At 54.0% G+C, this 16,957-nt stretch overlaps 2 protein-coding genes across 2 annotated transcripts; both read right to left on the reverse strand.

Annotated features, from left to right (window-relative positions):
- Positions 1-2,303: 2,303 nt before the first annotated feature.
- CSUI_011058 (tpr domain-containing) lies at positions 2,304-7,084 on the reverse strand. The gene is made up of 3 exons (XM_068071159.1): positions 5,681-7,084; positions 4,457-5,411; positions 2,304-3,874 (listed from the first exon to the last, which is right to left on the reverse strand). Exons 1-3 carry the CDS (start codon positions 5,866-5,868, stop codon positions 3,674-3,676), a joined length of 1,344 nt encoding a protein of 447 aa, XP_067916864.1. The 5' UTR covers positions 5,869-7,084; the 3' UTR covers positions 2,304-3,673.
- Positions 7,085-10,057: 2,973 nt separating this feature from the next.
- Positions 10,058-16,586, reverse strand: CSUI_011059 (tubulin-tyrosine ligase family protein). The gene is made up of 5 exons (XM_068071160.1): positions 15,778-16,586; positions 14,543-15,270; positions 14,071-14,278; positions 13,565-13,780; positions 10,058-13,022 (listed from the first exon to the last, which is right to left on the reverse strand). Exons 1-5 carry the CDS (start codon positions 16,328-16,330, stop codon positions 10,219-10,221), a joined length of 4,509 nt encoding a protein of 1,502 aa, XP_067916865.1. The 5' UTR covers positions 16,331-16,586; the 3' UTR covers positions 10,058-10,218.
- Positions 16,587-16,957: the final 371 nt, after the last annotated feature.

Consider the following 16,957-nt stretch of genomic DNA (forward strand, 5'->3'; position numbering starts at 1 on the left):
CACCAAGAATCATTACAGCGTGCTTGCCTCTGACACTCGGCCGTGCGTGACTGTTTCCGTTTCACCCCACGGATGATACCGCGGCCGGACCAGGCTTGTTTTGCTGCAGGCTTTGGCTTGTTCTCTCCTGGGGGTAAAGCTAGTTCCATACTGATAGGCTTCTCCGATGAGGCCTGAAGAGCGCATTCAAAATACAGATGCTCAATCAATGTGTGTTCCGTACTGGCATCGAGAAGGCTGCTACGACAATTGATAGCAGTACGACTACATCACCCATTTAGAACACAGGGAAAAGAAAAATGGCTTTTACATGTAACTCTACAGGTACACTTCTGGGTTAGGAGGCTGAGAGCAGCGGCTGGAGCTGCGCTCATTGGAGGAGGGAGAAAACCGATGGACGCGGGCGCAGATCGCGTAGACACTGTGTGTATGTGGTCACACTTCTATCTGCATGTGCGCGTATGGCTCCCCATCTCGTTAACAGCGTGTCTACACGTCACGCCCATAGAACCTGCTCACAAAACGATTCGCTGCTCTCGCCGCCGAAAAGGCGCAGCAGCAAGCAGTGCATATGGACAGCTGATGTGGGCATACCTGCTTTTGCTTCGGACAGGAAGCGCAAGATCAACGTAAAGAGCCGGCTGGAGAGTCACCCAAACGCCTCCCGCAGTAGGCTGACACTCCTAGATATAGAAGATGAATAGAAGTATGCAAAGGCCATACACACAAACACTCTTCAGACAGCGCTGTACCGCAACTTGCAACTACTATGGCTTGTTGGCGCCGCAGGAGCATGCCTCAACTGAAACTACGGAGACTGAGGATTCTGGTCTTCACAAGTGGACGACTATCCGGAAAGATTCAGCGGAACTTCGGACACCCTAAAGAAATGCCGCTCTTCGAAGGTTCGCCGAGGAATGCTTCACGAGGGCGCTCTCCCCCGCCGCATTCACAGACGCCTCATCTCACTGAATTGCACACCGAGGCTCCACGATACACCTCCAGTGAAGTGGAGGTAGCAGCCCAAGAAAACACAGGTGTTGGGCGTATGTTCCGTTCCTTTCTGAAGTGCGTAATGGGCCTGTGTAGTCGAGCCCGCCGGACCACCCGCGAGTCGTGCAACCGGACCTTGCAGTTGTCTGCAACGGCCGGCAGGGACAGACATGGACAAATAGATGCCCCCTTCCAGGTAACTGGGGACTGCAAGGTTTACTGCCATGGGTTGCTGTCGTCGACCGCGGCCCCAACAGCACAGACCCCACACACTCTGTTTTTTACCTCAAATCCCACCCCATTCACGTGAGCAGATGCTCTCGCTTTTTCCCGCTTAGCACAAGGCCGCTCGCCGGCGCCGCCAGCGGGATTCACGAGAGTTCCGGATGCCTCCGGGATTTCGCGAGACCCCACAGCGCCGCAGCCAACACTTGTAGACCGAAGTTGATGCTCTCACTGAAGGAAGAACCAACCCTGTTTCCAGTTGTCGGGTTTCTGCGTAGACCTGGTCCAACGAGCCGTTTCCTGGGTTGACTTTAGCAAACGCTGCACTGCCTTTCCAAAATCAGGGGAGACGAGGTCTCCTGAGCCCCCTGGCCATTCCTCTTGCATTCTGCCAGGGTCTAACCTGGCAGTGTCTACGCTGCAAGCTTACAAGTAACAGGTATTACTTCAAACCCCACGCAGCATGCGGGTTCGAAAACTCTGTGCCTGACAGCTGGAACACCCCCACAGACGAATGGCTAACCCCAATTCTCTGCAACGGAGAAGACAGAGACCGCTAGCCTAATAAGGCACTGCGTGGCGGTGTTTGAGTGTGGCACCGTCCGGCGCTTGTGGCGGCCTGTCCGGGTTAGCATCGGGTACACTACACCTCACGGGTTCCCTACATCAACGACAGGATTCTTCGAGATCACCGGTGTACCAGGAACGCACATTGCGTAGATTCGAGACCACACAGCCACCTCTCTAAGCTGTTCAAAATGTGATATTTCACGGCGCTCAAACCTGCGGTCTTCGAGCTCTCCGCAGTGCGGAAGAAATATCCGAGGTTCGCGCACGCGAAGCCCTTTTTAACAATCTACGCCTTTTTGCACGCTTCTTCAATGACTCCTACTGAGGTTCACTAACAGCATCGCTCGGCGACGTCTGTAACAGTGTTGTCCCGATCGCCCTGTCCAGGTTTCTGGAGTTACCCATGGAAGAAAACTGCCAGGACGCGACAAACGAGGGGCCGCACCAGGAACGAACGTCTACCCGCCGGAGAGCCCAAGCGGCATGCTTCTCGCGTTTCCAGAGGGCTCGCCAAGTACAGACCATCTACGGGTTGAATGACATGTCACGCGTGTAGCCGCGCGTGAGACATGGGCCCCGCGACAACAACGGGTAGCTGGTCTAGATACCAGCGGCCAAAAACGTCAGCTGAACCCGTCCTCGTGCCCCGTGTTACATGGTTCTGCTTCTCACCAGGCCCTCACAATTTCCGATAACTAGCCGAACACAATCTTGCTTAACAACAAGCCCCGTGAATGAAAGCGACTGCGCATCCCTACGACATCTGTCCTTCCGCTCTCCCCAAGGAGAGAAGTTCACAGGTGACGGGAAAACACAAGAAGACGGGTACCCCAAAAAGAACAAACGCGAGCACGAGCACACTGCGGCAGGTGTGGTGCCAACTAAAAAAATGAAGAAGTGAACAGCAGTACTCAGTGAGATGGCTACCGCGCCGTATTCTGTTGAGAATCACACATCCTCAAACAAGATATATTCGGAAGTGCCCCCCCCTTCTCTGCCGGAAAGAATGTACAGAGGCAAAAAACGAATGCCCTGTACCACAGAAGAAACGACTAAACACATGCGGTGCGCCGGTCCCCCTAGTCGATACAGGACCACGTTTCCACCTCCCAACCGTCTGCAGCTAGAGAACCACGGCGTCCAAGAAAAGGAACGAGGTCACGATATCAACAACATGCACACAAAACAGCCAGCCTTTCACCTTACTCTCCTACAGAAGATGCTAGTGTCGCCATGAAAAGTGCACAGTCAAATACTGTAGTGGGACTGAATGCTCGAGTACTTCTTGTTGTATGAATATGCAGAGACGCAGGAAAAACTTCCGAAAAAAGGAAAGCGGTCTTTTACATGTATGTATACATACTGAGACAACCATAGTCATACCAGATATGAATTTCCCCCATTTCCCTACCACCTGAAGACAGCCTCCGTCTCTTCCTTGCCTCCGAGAGTGACAGGAAGGAACTCTGCATCGTTGCTTCTCCTGGCCGCAAACACCCCCATACCCGGGACCACCTTCCTAGCTGACATACGTGTTGTATGGACGACAAAACAGCTGCGCGAATCAGTAATACACGACAGTTACACAAAGTGGCGACGGACAGAAAAACGATACCAACCAACAAAAGTGATACCAAACAGGGAAGAGGACAATTGATTGCTTCTACAAGCAACAAGAAAACTTCTGTCCCTTCCTTACTCTACTTTCCCCTTCTCTGTTCACACCCGCAGATGGCTTTGCTCGTTCATCGAAGAAGAAGAATACTCGGGTGAAGTAGTAGCAACAGCCTTTACACCCACCACCCGTTCAACAGCGGGTCCGATCCAAGCTTGATACCTCTGCGAGTATAATGGTGCCCAGAAGATCCGTCATATGGGCGTATTCTTAGATGACAGTTCCCGCTCTTCGAAGTCGTGCTGTCCCCAGCTCATCCCCGTTTTCTTTCAATATCTGCTGCTTCAACTGAGTCAGTTCGCGCTTCGCTCGAAAATTTTGAGGGTCGAGCTGCACCACCCGTTGTCTGTACGCCAGAGCCTCCTCGTAGCGACCATCCATCTCGTAGCAGTGAGCTACTAAGGACAAGACCTGAGACCACACAGAAGATGGAATGAAAAACACAGATGGGCCCAGTACATGTACACGAAATACTGTAAAGCATGGTTCCTTCCTTCCCTCCCTGCACAGCAAAAGTTGGATTTGCATCACTAAACATGAGTGTATCTGTAACACGAACACCTGCAAGACGCCAAGACACACTCCGACTCACTTTGGACAGGCCAATACAATGGATCTCGGCTAACTCCACAGCGTGTACATGTAAGATACAGTCCAGAACATAACTGGAGCCTCTCCAAGTGTTGCCCCGTACTGCACGCGCTGATAGACAAACCCAGGGACTCAGGGCTCACCATAGCGCAACAACTCTTCACCCCCTGAAAACCCACTGGTCAACTTACGCATGCAGGAAAATGCGCTTTGACCGTGACGAGTTCGGCGTGGCCGAGCCTGTCTGTCGTCGTACCGGCACTGGCTACAAGTTTCATGCTACAGTGAAAATCAGTTACTCGTTCACAAGAAAAAAGACGCTGCATGTCTGGCGCCTAATTGATGCTGACCAACAGAATGCACGGAAATTTAGAGCTGTCCAAATCCTTTAGGTAAGCTCACTTGGTGATCTGCAGGTTCCAATACCATGAGTTTCTGAAAAATTCTGAGAGCCTCCTCCCTTCCGCTTTCTCTCCTCATGAGGCATGTCCCCAAGTTGAAGAGAGCAGCTTTGTAATGTGGCTCCACTTGTAGAGCTCGTCGGAAAGCTTGAATAGCCGCGTCCTCCTGTCCAAGGAGCTGAAGAACAACTCCGCGACGATAAATGAAGACGACGATGTGGGGAGCTAGATTTGTTGCCTTATTATAGTACCTTAGTGCCTCCTCCTTATCACCGTGTGTTAGGTACAGCTGGGCGATTTCATCGCAAATTTTCGCACACAAAGCGTCGTCTCTCTTCCTCTCATCCTCATCGCTTCCTGGAATGCTCCCCGCTCCCCCTTGAGTGCTTGATGACGGAGGTGGAGGGACTGTTAGAGCTAGGGAGCTGGAGCTACTCTGGAAAAATCTCCCTTTGAACGCGGCTGCTGCAGGTGGTACAGAGGTTGAGAACTGAGCACCTCTTTTCTTTGATTGCCCGCCCAAAGACATATCATTTATGTCCTCTTCAGATGCTAATCGAGAAACATCTCCACTACTCGTAAAAGCAGTCGACGCTGCACTGCTGCTTCCACCAGCAGGCCGCTGCTCCGACGGCGACCCACCCTCCTGACAGGTGTCCGACACGGCAGTCGAGTCTTGGCACGCATCAAAACACCCCACCCCAACTCCTCTTGGTGTCATGAAAAAAGTGCCTGGTGGACAACCGGCTGCGCCATTCACTGATTGCCGCGAGCGATCCCCTTGCAACTCCGCTGACATAGGTAACCCTACTAAGTGCAAAACATGTCCAGCCTCGTTGGGGCTGCTTGGGCTCCCCCCTGAGGTACGCGGGAAATCCAAAGCCGCACTGTACGCGTGCAGCGCGAGATCGAAGTTCCGGTCGCGGTAAAAACGTGCCTTGGCTAAAGCTTCTTCCCTGAACAGACGGCATTACGCACGCATACACTCATAAAAACACAGCTCATACCAAACGGCTAGGCTGCCACCGCGGAACCGTAAAGGGAGACACAACCGAATAAATGAAAACATGAAGCACTGGCGACAACTGTAGGCATCTAGTACTTCTCTGCAAGGATGTCACGAAAATACCGATACTGAGACGAAATGAGAGCGAGAGCGCGCATTGCAGAGAGCTTGCGGCTTTCCACAGAACTGACAGCGAGACTCGGTGTTGTGCACACGCACCTGGACTTGTACTGCTCCATTTTCCTGCCTCCAGACTGGCAACACATCGCTCCGCAACGACTTTCTGAAGAATGCATGGCAGATCTCTGCCCCGCGTCCATCACATGATGAACCGGAGAGCACTCCGCATTGGCCATGCTTGAGTAGCCGTAATGGCTACCACGAGGGCTCTGCAAAGAATTGCCCATTTTGCATGCACGAAGGAAGATACCTAGCCGACAAGATGCCAATGATGCACGAGGTTGACCAGAAGGTTATGCTTCCCAAGGTGAGCAGTCGAAGCGGAAGGCGGTAGACGAGATAGCTGTCGCCGTTGACTAGGCGATTACTAGACATGCACCTTCGGAGAAGAGGCGAGATTTGACACCGGCGAAAAAAAAGGCGCCCTTCCACCAAGTGATAGCAAAGAAAAAGAAGCAGATCGAGTACAGCCTATCGAACTGCGGAGGGCCACTAGAGCCTGCTCGAGCTGAAGACCAAAACACCGGGACAACCGAGGCTGCACACCAAAGCCCAAACAAGTTGGCAAAAACACATGTCGCAAGGCGAACCCTCTGAAAACGACTCAAAAAGAAACACAGCACTACAGGCGCCCATCTCACAAGCAGCTGTAACAATACAGAACCGCAAAGCCGCACGAGCTCCGTAGACAGGACTGGGCAGCCGAGGATTTCAGCCGTGTTTCGGGTTAGGGACGATCACGCACGAAAACGCACGAAGCGAAAGTGGTACTCGTCTCCCGACAACCGCACAAAAGAATTCTGGAAGAAAAACGAGAAAGTGTCCTTCCACGCCCTCCGCCACCATAAGCATGAGGCTAGACGGCGTAAAGATCACGCGCGAAGTCTCATTACTCCCTGGAGAAAATGACTCGGGAGCACAGGCGCAAAGGAGCCCCGTAAGAGACAATTTCAGACGAACTGGATTGAGGCATGTTCCACTTTGTACCAAACATCGATGGATTTCTTTTTGGCCTGCCAACACGTTCCTGGCACGTCTTCACCGCCCTAGCGTCGTCGGTTGTAGCGAGCTGCTCCAGCAAGCGCTGCTGCTTTGCACAGGCCGGACCGATCCCGGGAAAGAGTTGGCAGCAAGAATTTGTCGTCTGGGCGCGTTCTCTTGAAACGGAACAAGGCGGCATGAGAAGAGTGCCACGCCGTTCCAAAAGATAACGTTTATTTCTCGTCAAACGCCTGAGACGCGCGGCTCGCCGAACTCAACAGCTGAGTGCTGGCTACCTTCGTGGAGTGGTGGTGGTACACAGCCGTCGAAGAGTTGCGGAAACTCAACCGCGCTCCCGAAGCGCGGCTTACCGTAGTGGGCCGCGGCGTTTCGCCTGCAGCTGCGTACCTCCAGCTCAATGCTGTCACACAAAATAGACGCTGCAACACAGGTTAGACGTGAGAAGACTGAGGGGGACAGATTCCCACTAGAGGCTGAAAAGCTCGCCACACGTTATTTGGAACAGACGCCACGGGCCGTCTTCTGTCGATGAACGAGGGTTCTCAATGCTCCGGTTGAGCCGTACCCACTCGACAGCTAGCCGTCCCGGCAAGAGAATTTCCGTATTCGCCATGAGCACTCCTGCACCTCTGTCACTGAAAGGGAGTGCCCTCAACCCCTACAGTAAATGGGATCAGATGGCAAGAAAAGGATTTAACATTCGTCTCGCAAACCCACAGTAGTGCGCGAGTGCGGGCTGCTCTCCTACAGAAAATGACACTCTGGTTCGCCACTGCCACAGGTGCCTTGGTTTCCGAAGCCTTTCTCTACTGACGTAGAGAGCCGGAGACACAGTCACGAACGCGTTCCGGTTGGTGCCCGGCTGATGCTTCCAGAAACGGCGACCTCTCGCTGGAGTATAACGGCTGACGAACACCCGACGAAAGCGCGATCCGTTCCTTTCGCAGCGAGGACTCACCGGAGTGGCGTCCTAGGGACCCTCCAGACGTGACCGGCCCTGCAGAGCAGGGCAGAGGAGGAAACATGGCATAGCCCCACGCGGGACATCGAGCAGCAGTGAGAACGCAGCGCAACGCGGAACTATACTGGTGCTATCAGTTTCTTCGCTGTGCACACCATCGAACTGCAAACACTGAAGGGCGCGTCTTCCACCTCAGAGAGGCAGGAGCCAAATCAACTTGGGAAGAGACGGCGGGGTTACAAAAAAAAAGTGTGTATATCAGAGAGGGAGCTTTCTTTTCCTACAGCTTTTATTCGTTTTGGGTTCAACAGTCGTCTGTCTGCCAAGTAGAGGAGAACCGCTGCGCCGGCGTGAGAGGGGGTACTGGGAAAAAAGTGTTCTCAGCGCCATCATCTTCTTGTATTGCTTTTTCTTGCCGGCTGGTTCTTGCTTTCCAGCCAGTCTACGCTTCCAGTGTTCCTGCCGCCGTGACTTGTCTCTTCGGATGCTCTGCTGGTCCGTGAGGGGCTTGAAGGTATGTGTGCAAGCTCCGCTGTGCGAATTTCAACTGCGCTTCTGGTGCAGTCGAGAAGGACACGAGATTCCTGTTCAAGAAGCTCATATTTACAGTACGGTAAAGACGATAGACAGAGGAAAGCGACGACTCCCGCCTATTCGTGCCTGCTCGGCTTGTCCATCGACTGCTTTGCTTCCTCGGTCGGAGCCACTTCTTTTGTCGATCCTGTCGAAAGCACACGCGGGTACACAGGGGACACGAGACACCCGCGCACGAAGCTCATATTTGCAGTACGGTGCAGAGACATAGACGGAGTTAAGCGTCGACATACCGCACTGGCACGGTTACTTATGCTAGACGGTCCGAACCGCGACCCCGTTGGCCCCCCGCTTCCTCCCCGCCTTTACCTGTTGCCGCCATAGCCGAGAGGACACCAAAACAGGGTCACACATTCCATGCTGCCGGTCGCGACTAAAGTTCTCCTCCACGTGTTGCGCCTTTGCTAGGCGCTCTTGGTCGCTGCCCGGCGCTGTACCGCTGTCTTCACTAAAACAACCCCGTTCTCACATTCCCTTCGCGCGTTCAAGGAAGTCATCGGGCATCTACAGGTACAACACTGAGAACGGACCGGCTTGGGATGACCCCTGGGAAGCAGTCGGGAAATATCAAGCATATCTATTCCTGTCATCCTCAACATCACCGCGGCGCATTTTGCGTTTACTCACGAGGAGTCCGTTTTGTCTGCCCGCGTCGAATATGTTGCATCTTCAACCACTTCGTCTCGTAGCAGAGCCTTGTTTGTGAGCCAGCTGTAGCTATTGAGAGGCCCTGGCCATTGAAGTGAGACATTGTGCTTAGCGTCCAAGTGCAACGTGTGTGAAAAAGAACGGATTCTACTCTGGAATGTGTGAGTTTCGGGAAGTGTGTGAGAAGTGCTCGAACAGACGTTCGTGGCAACCTTGGACTAAAACCGGGTGCAGATTGTCTGTCTGGCGCATGTCTGAGAGTCCCCGGCCTTTAGTCAAGTTTCGGACCAAGCTCATTGCTTCCGAGGAGTTTTTTCCCAGTAGATCACCTTTCTGGAATATCTCCAAGCGCAGTGATTTTTCGGTGATTTCACCGGATGCAAAGTGGAGAGCCTCGGTGAACGACTGTCGATGAATGAGTGAGCTAGCAAAGGGAGCTGAGTTTCCTAGATCCTTTAGTTCGTTGAGCTCCCTTTAGCTTTGACAGTGAGCTACTCCCTCTTCCGTATCCTGAGGGGCCTGCCCACGACACGTAACGAGAAACCGTCCTCAAAGTTTCCATGGGTTTTAATTGCCCCCTCCCGTCACGCTTACGGTGGAAGCCGCCCACAGGAGAGAACTGCCGGCACATCCGGACCTTTTTGTGTCCGATGGTTGTTACGTAGAAGGTTCACATGATCCTTGACGCAGGAAGGTAGACCACTCTACAACTCTGGCGGCTGCATATAGAAACTGCGGAGAAACGAAGAGAAGGCACGTAACATCGTGGCAGTAGCGGAGCGACGACTCCTAAGGAAGCCTGAGTCCGATTACGTGACATACAGCAAGGCCTGAATTTCGGGTCCACGTCGGATGTAATAGACTACCTAGGAGGAAATGCGTGAAGGACGAAGGGGGAGTATGGAAAGCAATGAAGAAGTGCGTGAGTTCCCGATACGAGTAAGGTTCAACAGTTCAATATACCGGCCGTGCTAGCACAGGAAGTTGTCGCGGACAACCCGAACAACGCGTGGTGCTGGTGTTTGACCGGAGTAATGCCGTGCCCCGGGGTGAGACTTCGTAGTCTCTGCGAATCGCACCAGAAGGTAGAACGCGACTTCTCTGTCAGCCGGACTGCTCTGATTATCTCTGTGCCCCTAACTACGCCCGGGAGACGCCGTACGCTTACCGTACCCTATTTCGAATGTGAAAATTATGCACACACGACCCTCGGGCAGTGGCAAAGCAAGCCTGTCTCGCACACGGGTCCGAGGCTCGCTGGCCAGTACACTGTACTAGGTTTTGCCTCTTGAAACAACAAAAAAAGTCCTTTTTTTGCACGAGTGACCTTCCATCAGCTGGAATCACCGTCATGAAGCATGTACAACGAAAATCAGGCACCCTCCAATCCGGCGAGCAAAAATCGCAACAGCTGCCTTACCGCCACGAAGCGCTCGGGAGCTTGAAGAGTCACAAGCGCACCTTCCACATCCGGCCACCATGGCACAAAAACAGGCCCTCCACTCGTGGTGAGCGAGAGACTCTTTTCACGATTTTGACAAACAGATCCTTTCAGTAGCGGTTGCATAGGGCGCTGTACGGCGCTGCTGCTAGCCGCTTTATAAGGAACCACGCTACCGTCCACAGACGCCGAACCGAAACCAGCTGGCAGAAGTTCAACACCACGCCGCGAGCCGCACCCGGCTTCAAGATGGTCGCGAACAGCGTGACAACGGAGGCCCGCCTGTGCGCATTCCCTGTCAGTCTCCTGAGCATGCCATTGTGAGCCATCTTGCCCGGTCAACCTTGCTTGGTCCTGGACCTCAACACTTGCTGGACAACTCCGGTCCGCGTGGAAGTCCGGACTCGGACGGAGAGACGAACACGCGCGGTCTCCGAGGACCCCATTACCACTGTTGAAGAGATTTTCATCCGCAGAACACTCAGGCGGCAATATCGGTGATGCTGTATTCGTCAGAGGCGTCCTGTCGATGCCTTTTGGTTCCGACTGATGCAGAAACGCGCTTGATCGCTTGCTCTCAACGAACGCACGCCCGAAGCTACTGGCGTCCTTATCCCCTGCCCGGCAGTGTGATGTACGAGACGCTTCTGAGCCGTGCGCATGTTCCGACGAGAGACAACCGACAAGACATAAACGAGTTAGAGAGGCAATTGAGCAGACCAGTTCCCAGAATGTCCAAAAGCAGAGCCCACGAACCTCGGAATGACCATTAGCTAAGGAGTTAGCGTTCCTCAGCTTCTGCAAGTACAAGAAAACAAGATCCCGTTTCCCTAGGGGCCGTTGCGCAAAACGACGACAGGTCCGACTAGTCGATTTTAGCATGAATCCAGGTCGGTCAGCCAAGTGCTGTACATCATGAGACTCGACCGGGACGGCAACCCACAGCTTCCCAACAAGCTCCTCCAAGCGAGTGCGAGCCACGAGCGCAACCCAGTGATCAAGCTGGACAGCACAAGTAGACGGGAAGGATATCGCTTTAACAAAAACTGTCTTGCACATGTCCAGCATATCTGTCGATGAAACAGCGTCTGACGGCTCCGAGCGTATTGGCATCCATACACAGCAGGACAGCCCAAACAGTGAAAAGTCGTCGTTGGCCGACCGTCCGTCACCTCTTCTTGCGCGTAAGGATCGGTTCCTGTGACGGGCGCTCCGCCGTCTTCGCAATGACGCCGTAGTACACTGGCGACCCTCTAATGCTTGCCCTGCTGAGCATGCGCCGGGGGTCTCACCCCCAGCAAGCGAGGAACGTGCTGGGGACTTTCCTGTTGCTGATAGCTGGTTGATACAGCCACGGCTACAACCGTGGGTTACTGTACCTTCGCCGTCAGCTTCGGATCCATCCTCCCCTGGTTCACCACGAAAACAGGGTCGTGTTTCCTGCATTGAAGAGGTTGTACCACAGTGCGTCCTCTCTGTCGATCCCGTGTGGTCATCGGTACCCCAGTTCCCAGCTGCTGCCACTGTGTCAGACGGGCCTACCGGCCGTCCTGTCGCCTGAGCGTCGATGTTTGATACGTCTGTGAGCTGCACGCCGGCAGCATCTGAACAAACCTGCCGTTCAGCGAGACCGCCGTGTGCATCCAATGAATCTCTTATATGCACGTGGCTTCTTCCAGCCGGCGATACCACAGCCCCACTTCCTGAAGGCTGCGCCCTGCAATCCTGAACAAGCCCATTAGTCTCGAGTGATCGTGAACGGCCGCTGCCAGGGGAGAGAGCTGTAGACGAAAGGGACATCTCACGTTCCCCCGGACGCATCCGCCGTGACTGAGCAGTTCTGAAATTGCACGAAGCAGAAGATCGAAGCTTGCGGCGCGCTACAGCTGACTCAGAGCTGCAAGCCGTCCTTGCTGTGCCACTCGTGACCGCGGTTGCAGTCGTCGTTGGCAAACTTCTGAGAAGAAAAGCTTCATCCCCATGCTTCACCGACTTCTTTTTCTGTTTGGGAAGAAGTCCAGCTTCACGACCAGACAGAAAGCGCCGCGCACCGGCGCGCCCCAAAGACGCGCTCGGCGACGGAACTCCTTGTGTCGCCGCCTTCGCGACATCAGTTTTCCTGCGGACCCACGACCGACTGCCGTTCAACGATTCCCCTTCCAAAGTCGGACGCGGGGCGCCCTGCATCCTCGGCGGAAGAGAAGCAACGCCTCCGCTTGAGTATGTGGATACCAAACCTTCGGCAGCTTCGGATTGCGAGTAAGATAGAGACTTGGACGGCTTGCCAGTCGAATTCGACAAACCCTGAACCCCTGTATGCGGTAGTCGGTCCTCTGCGCGTTCGATAGACTTCCGGTGAGGCCCCTGCTCATCCATGGAAATAGGAACCGAGCCACAAGTGTCAATTCCATCCCGACAAGCGAAGCCACCCTCGCGCGTCCGTCCCCGTGAGACGGTACTCAACTGCCGGGCGAAGCCTCGCTGCTGGTTCTTCCCCCCCCTGGCACCGTCCAAAAAAGCGGGGGAAGGTGGCAACGCTGTGCGACACTCTCCTGAAATACACAGTCTTCTCGGAAACTGTTTCTTTGACGTTGACTTATGCACTGGAGAGGCAGGTGCGAGAAGAGAGAAATAGACGATCACCAGAGCTTCGGAAACTAGAGGCTCTTTGACTCGGCGATCCAGAGGACTTTCCACTGTTGCGGAGAACCCGGCTGTGGTCTCCAGGTCGTAATCTGCCGTACGGCACACAGCAAACATTGCCTCACCACGATCTATAACGACGTTCAGCCGGCCCCGCCCCCGCTACCCCGTGCTACCATATGCAAGCAAAAGTGCTCAGCATCCAAAACTGACTGGAACTAAATCTCAACCCGACCACTCGTGTGACGCCACCATTCCCGACTGGACAAAGCCACTTTTCCTGAAGACACTTGGAGAGCTGGTTGCACAAAAACTTATCGGTTATAGACGGGGACTGATGCGTCGTCGCCACAAGCCAATTACAGGGAGTTCCGCGCATCGCAACTATCCTGGCGGTACACCCCCCTGCTAGGGAAACTAGATACGCTCGTCCGCGTGCCGTCACCGCGGTCGTAACGAACAGTAACCGACTGCCCGGCCTTGATAGGCAATACGCGCCTAGATCGACTCCCGTGACCGGACCAGGTGTCTCAGCAAAGAAGGCGCTCCAGGACAAACACAGAACACAAAGATCCTAATCACTGGTTAGCGCAATGTAGGCACAGAAAATGGGAGAACTGTTGTCGGCTCTTACCGGAACGGAGCGATGGGTTACCGTTGACTTCGAGCAGCCAGGCTTTGCAGTTACTGTCTAGAAGAATATCAAGACCGATGATTTGAAAACACCGCGATCTCGGTGACGGCTGACGATAAACGCTGGTATACTTGAGCGACAACAGAGGAGCAAGGGACGACATGACCTTCCCGACTATCGCAACAATTTGAGACCATACCGCCTCCGTGTCGACATCTGTGAGCAAACAGCGACAAAAAATCGAGGCGACTACTGAAGCCAAGAGGCTGTGCTCCGCGCAGACACGAAATTCACGACTACTGCTCAAAATCCCACCAAATCTTAGCTGGCCCAACCGGAAGGTTAGCTGAACACATCGTTGCCTTGATGATGTGGAAGTAATGAGGTGTCCCGAAAACACAAATATCCACAGCCTGGCGTCTTTCTCGAGCAGTAGCGCGAGACATCGGACATAGAAACAACAGTAACAGACGGAACGAGACAAAGCAAACGCAACAGACGCTCACTGTTTTGTCTGAGTTCTTCAAAAACATCGTCTAGAAGTCGCTTGCTATTAGAGCGGTCGTGTACATGTGAGGCGCGCACGAAATGCTGATGATCCTTGTTGATGGCATAGTTGGTCAAATGCATGAATTCATTGTTCATGTTGTCAGGGCGAGGAGGCTGATAGTCCTCCGTGCAGAACCGCACCAGACTTCGCCGGGAGAGGAAAACCTGCATGGCAGAAAGCACGCGGGGCAGGGTGGACTGTCGGTGATAATGCGCAGTTTAGCGCTCGATACCCAGAAGCGGACCCCGCCAGTGCTAGCTGTCACACGGACGGACCGCACCCACAGAACATTCATGCGGCAGGCAGCTAGAACCACAATGCACTGGCACCAAGATTGCATGTGCCACTTGACGCTCACCCCACGTTCTGAAGGCTCTAGGGTCAGGGCTAGAAGGTACGAGAGCTTATGCACCGAGAAAGAGACCTACCTGAAGCTTCGGGGTGACAGAGGTCACCAGCACGTATACTCGGAAGTCAAATTTTCGATTGTTGAGAAGGTACGGATTGCAAATGTACTGTTGCACGATATAACCATCTTGACCTTCCAAGACATGATCGGGGACTTGATCAAGCCCTGAAACAAGTCGCAAGCCGGCGCCCTGGGCTCCTGCATCTGGCTTTAGAATGAAGACACGGTCCTTTCTTGCTGATGCCGACATATGCGTCGTGATGGTCTTAACCAACCGCGTAGCTCCGCCAGTCTTTGTCTCCGCCGGTAAACTTGCCGACCAAGATGGCAAAAGGCTAAAACCGCTACTTTGTGAACGCCTGGTCCCAGTATCTGTTGGGGGGCAAGCCAGCGCCGTCCCCGTTCGTTGAGGCCTGCCTCTCTGAGTGCCTCCAAGAGAACCCTGAGTAGAACTCTTATTGATACTTCCGTCTGGCTTGAGCCAGCTGGCGCAGAACTGTGAAGGATCTATAGCAGGTCCTCGAAGCGCCTCCTCAACAGCGGCACGGTCCTCAGGTAGAAGCCAGGTTTTCGGAAAAAAAGAGAACCCGTCGGGATCAAGCCGAGCCATCGAGCACATGACGCGGGCCAACCACCGTTTCTTGGCAAATTCGTGGAAGCCAGGCAGCCGGTTAACAACTTGGCAAGCAGATCCGTAGTCGAGGTGCTCGGAGTCGGTTATGGCGGAACCCAGCCACGCCACGTCTCCTGTGTACGCAGAAGAGAACAGGCTCAAGGACACCCGTGCACGCCTCCTAGGCTACTGCCCAAGAAACTAAGATTTCCCAGAACCTGTTCACGGAAACCGGCATTTGACAGGCCCAGTTGGTAGCTTCTCTGATATATCCGTGACGAGATAAGAAAGCACCCTTTCGGCCAGACACCATCTTCAGGGCCTGGTGAATCTTTATTCGAGAAAGGACTGACCAGTGTGCTTTCCCTTCCGATTTGGTACCCAAACTCCTTACAGTGAAACAGCCGCAGCTTCCCAGAGACATACCGCCATACATCAACAAAAGAAAAGAAACCTGCTACGGGGGCGTGTTGACCAAGCGCTCTGCCGAGCTCCACCTGCATCGTGCAAGGATCCCGCCTGAACGACTTGCTTGGCGCAAGGTTGGGGCACCTTCACAACGCCGAGGAGCTTCCGCTGGCAAACGAGGTCTTGACGACACGAATCGGAAGAACAGGGCTCTTCCGCGGACCTGTGCCTACCGGTTGCGAAGAAAGACTCGTTCGCCCGCCATCCTAAACTCCGGATACAGTTCTGCAAAAGCGGCTTCTCCTTCCCTGCTTGAGTCAAGTCAAGCGTGACGAGCGGGGCCTTGCTCCGTGACTTTTCTGACCCCGCCGTCCGCTGGCTCAAAGTGCAAGAGGCACCTCCGTCGCATCTTCCTGGCACCAGGGACTTGAAGCCCTGTAGCAACGAGCCCAGGTACCGCCGAAGTAGCTCAACTTTTTCTGTTGTCTGAGCGAAGTGGGCACGAAACTTTCCCGGGGGGCTGGTAAAACCCGAGCTCGATGACGAAGACCCCGAGGACAGCGACGGAACCGAAGCCTCGCTGACGGAGCACAGGAAAGTGTCAAACTGCCCCGCTCCGTCCCGATCCCCATCAGAAGCAAAAGAGAAACTCTCGGAGATGTCAGCGGAAGATCTGCATGAGCGTCTACTGTCTCCGACGAGGTCACCTTGAGAAATGGCATCTTCCTCATGTGAAATGCTTTCGGGTTCAGAGCACTCTCCTGGTGATTCCAGAGAGGGCGCCATGGAAGCAAAAGCCGGTGACACTCATGAAAACAGAATTATTTGCACTCGAAACAACTTCGTACGCGCGACAAGCCACACGTCGCTCAATACGGCGGGGCTGGCGGTTCAGCCCGGGCTAGACCGCCAGCCCCCTAAAAAACACAGAAACGGCAATCCCTCGCGGAATCTCCCCAGCAAAAAAAACCTCCTTCGCTACATTTGTTCAAGTGACCGCTGTTCACATGGAATATTTGCAGCGGGGTCCGTACCCAGAGAAAGCCACTGGCAACACTACGTCTGGACGGCTGCCATCCAGCTTCACAAGACGCGGGGCCCTCCACAGCGAGATCGCCGTCTTATACAGAAACTTGGGAACACTACATGAGCCGTACGAGTACCACTGAGCCAGTGTGGCGCGTGTAATACCGTGTTTCGAAATATGTAACCGTCAGGCTATGAAACGTTCTCAAGACTAGGCGTCTACTCGGCGTTCCCCTCGCAGACTCTGTCCAAAGCCAACAGACTGGTAGCACTCGTTCTTACTATTTTTTCTGTACCCAGCCTGTCACCGGGGCGTAGTGTAAGACTTTTTATTGTCTGTGTTGTTGAAGACCGCTCAGTCCTGCCTGGACCGCGCGGGGCCTGCAC

Source organism: Cystoisospora suis (genome assembly GCF_002600585.1).
Source record: "Cystoisospora suis strain Wien I chromosome Unknown contig_9474, whole genome shotgun sequence".
Taxonomy (NCBI): Eukaryota; Apicomplexa; class Conoidasida; order Eucoccidiorida; family Sarcocystidae; genus Cystoisospora; species Cystoisospora suis.

What these genes read in the sequence shown, in the direction of transcription:
- CSUI_011058 (XM_068071159.1), bottom strand. Translation starts at nt 5,868, where the DNA reads ATGGGCAATTCTTTGCAGAGCCCTCGTGGTAGCCATTACGGCTACTCA. An exon ending in ATGGAGCAGTACAAGTCCAG is followed by an intron (nt 5,412 to 5,680) that starts GTGCGTGTGCAC and finishes CCGTCTGTTCAG; the next exon opens with GGAAGAAGCTTTAGCCAAGG. An exon ending in TGGAACCTGCAGATCACCAA is followed by an intron (nt 3,875 to 4,456) that starts GTGAGCTTACCT and finishes GTGTGGTCTCAG; the next exon opens with GTCTTGTCCTTAGTAGCTCA.
- CSUI_011059 (XM_068071160.1), bottom strand. Translation starts at nt 16,330, where the DNA reads ATGGCGCCCTCTCTGGAATCACCAGGAGAGTGCTCTGAACCCGAAAGC. An exon ending in CGAGTCTTTCTTCGCAACCG is followed by an intron (nt 15,271 to 15,777) that starts GTAGGCACAGGT and finishes CTGCGTACACAG; the next exon opens with GAGACGTGGCGTGGCTGGGT. An exon ending in CTGTCACCCCGAAGCTTCAG is followed by an intron (nt 14,279 to 14,542) that starts GTAGGTCTCTTT and finishes TCTGCCATGCAG; the next exon opens with GTTTTCCTCTCCCGGCGAAG.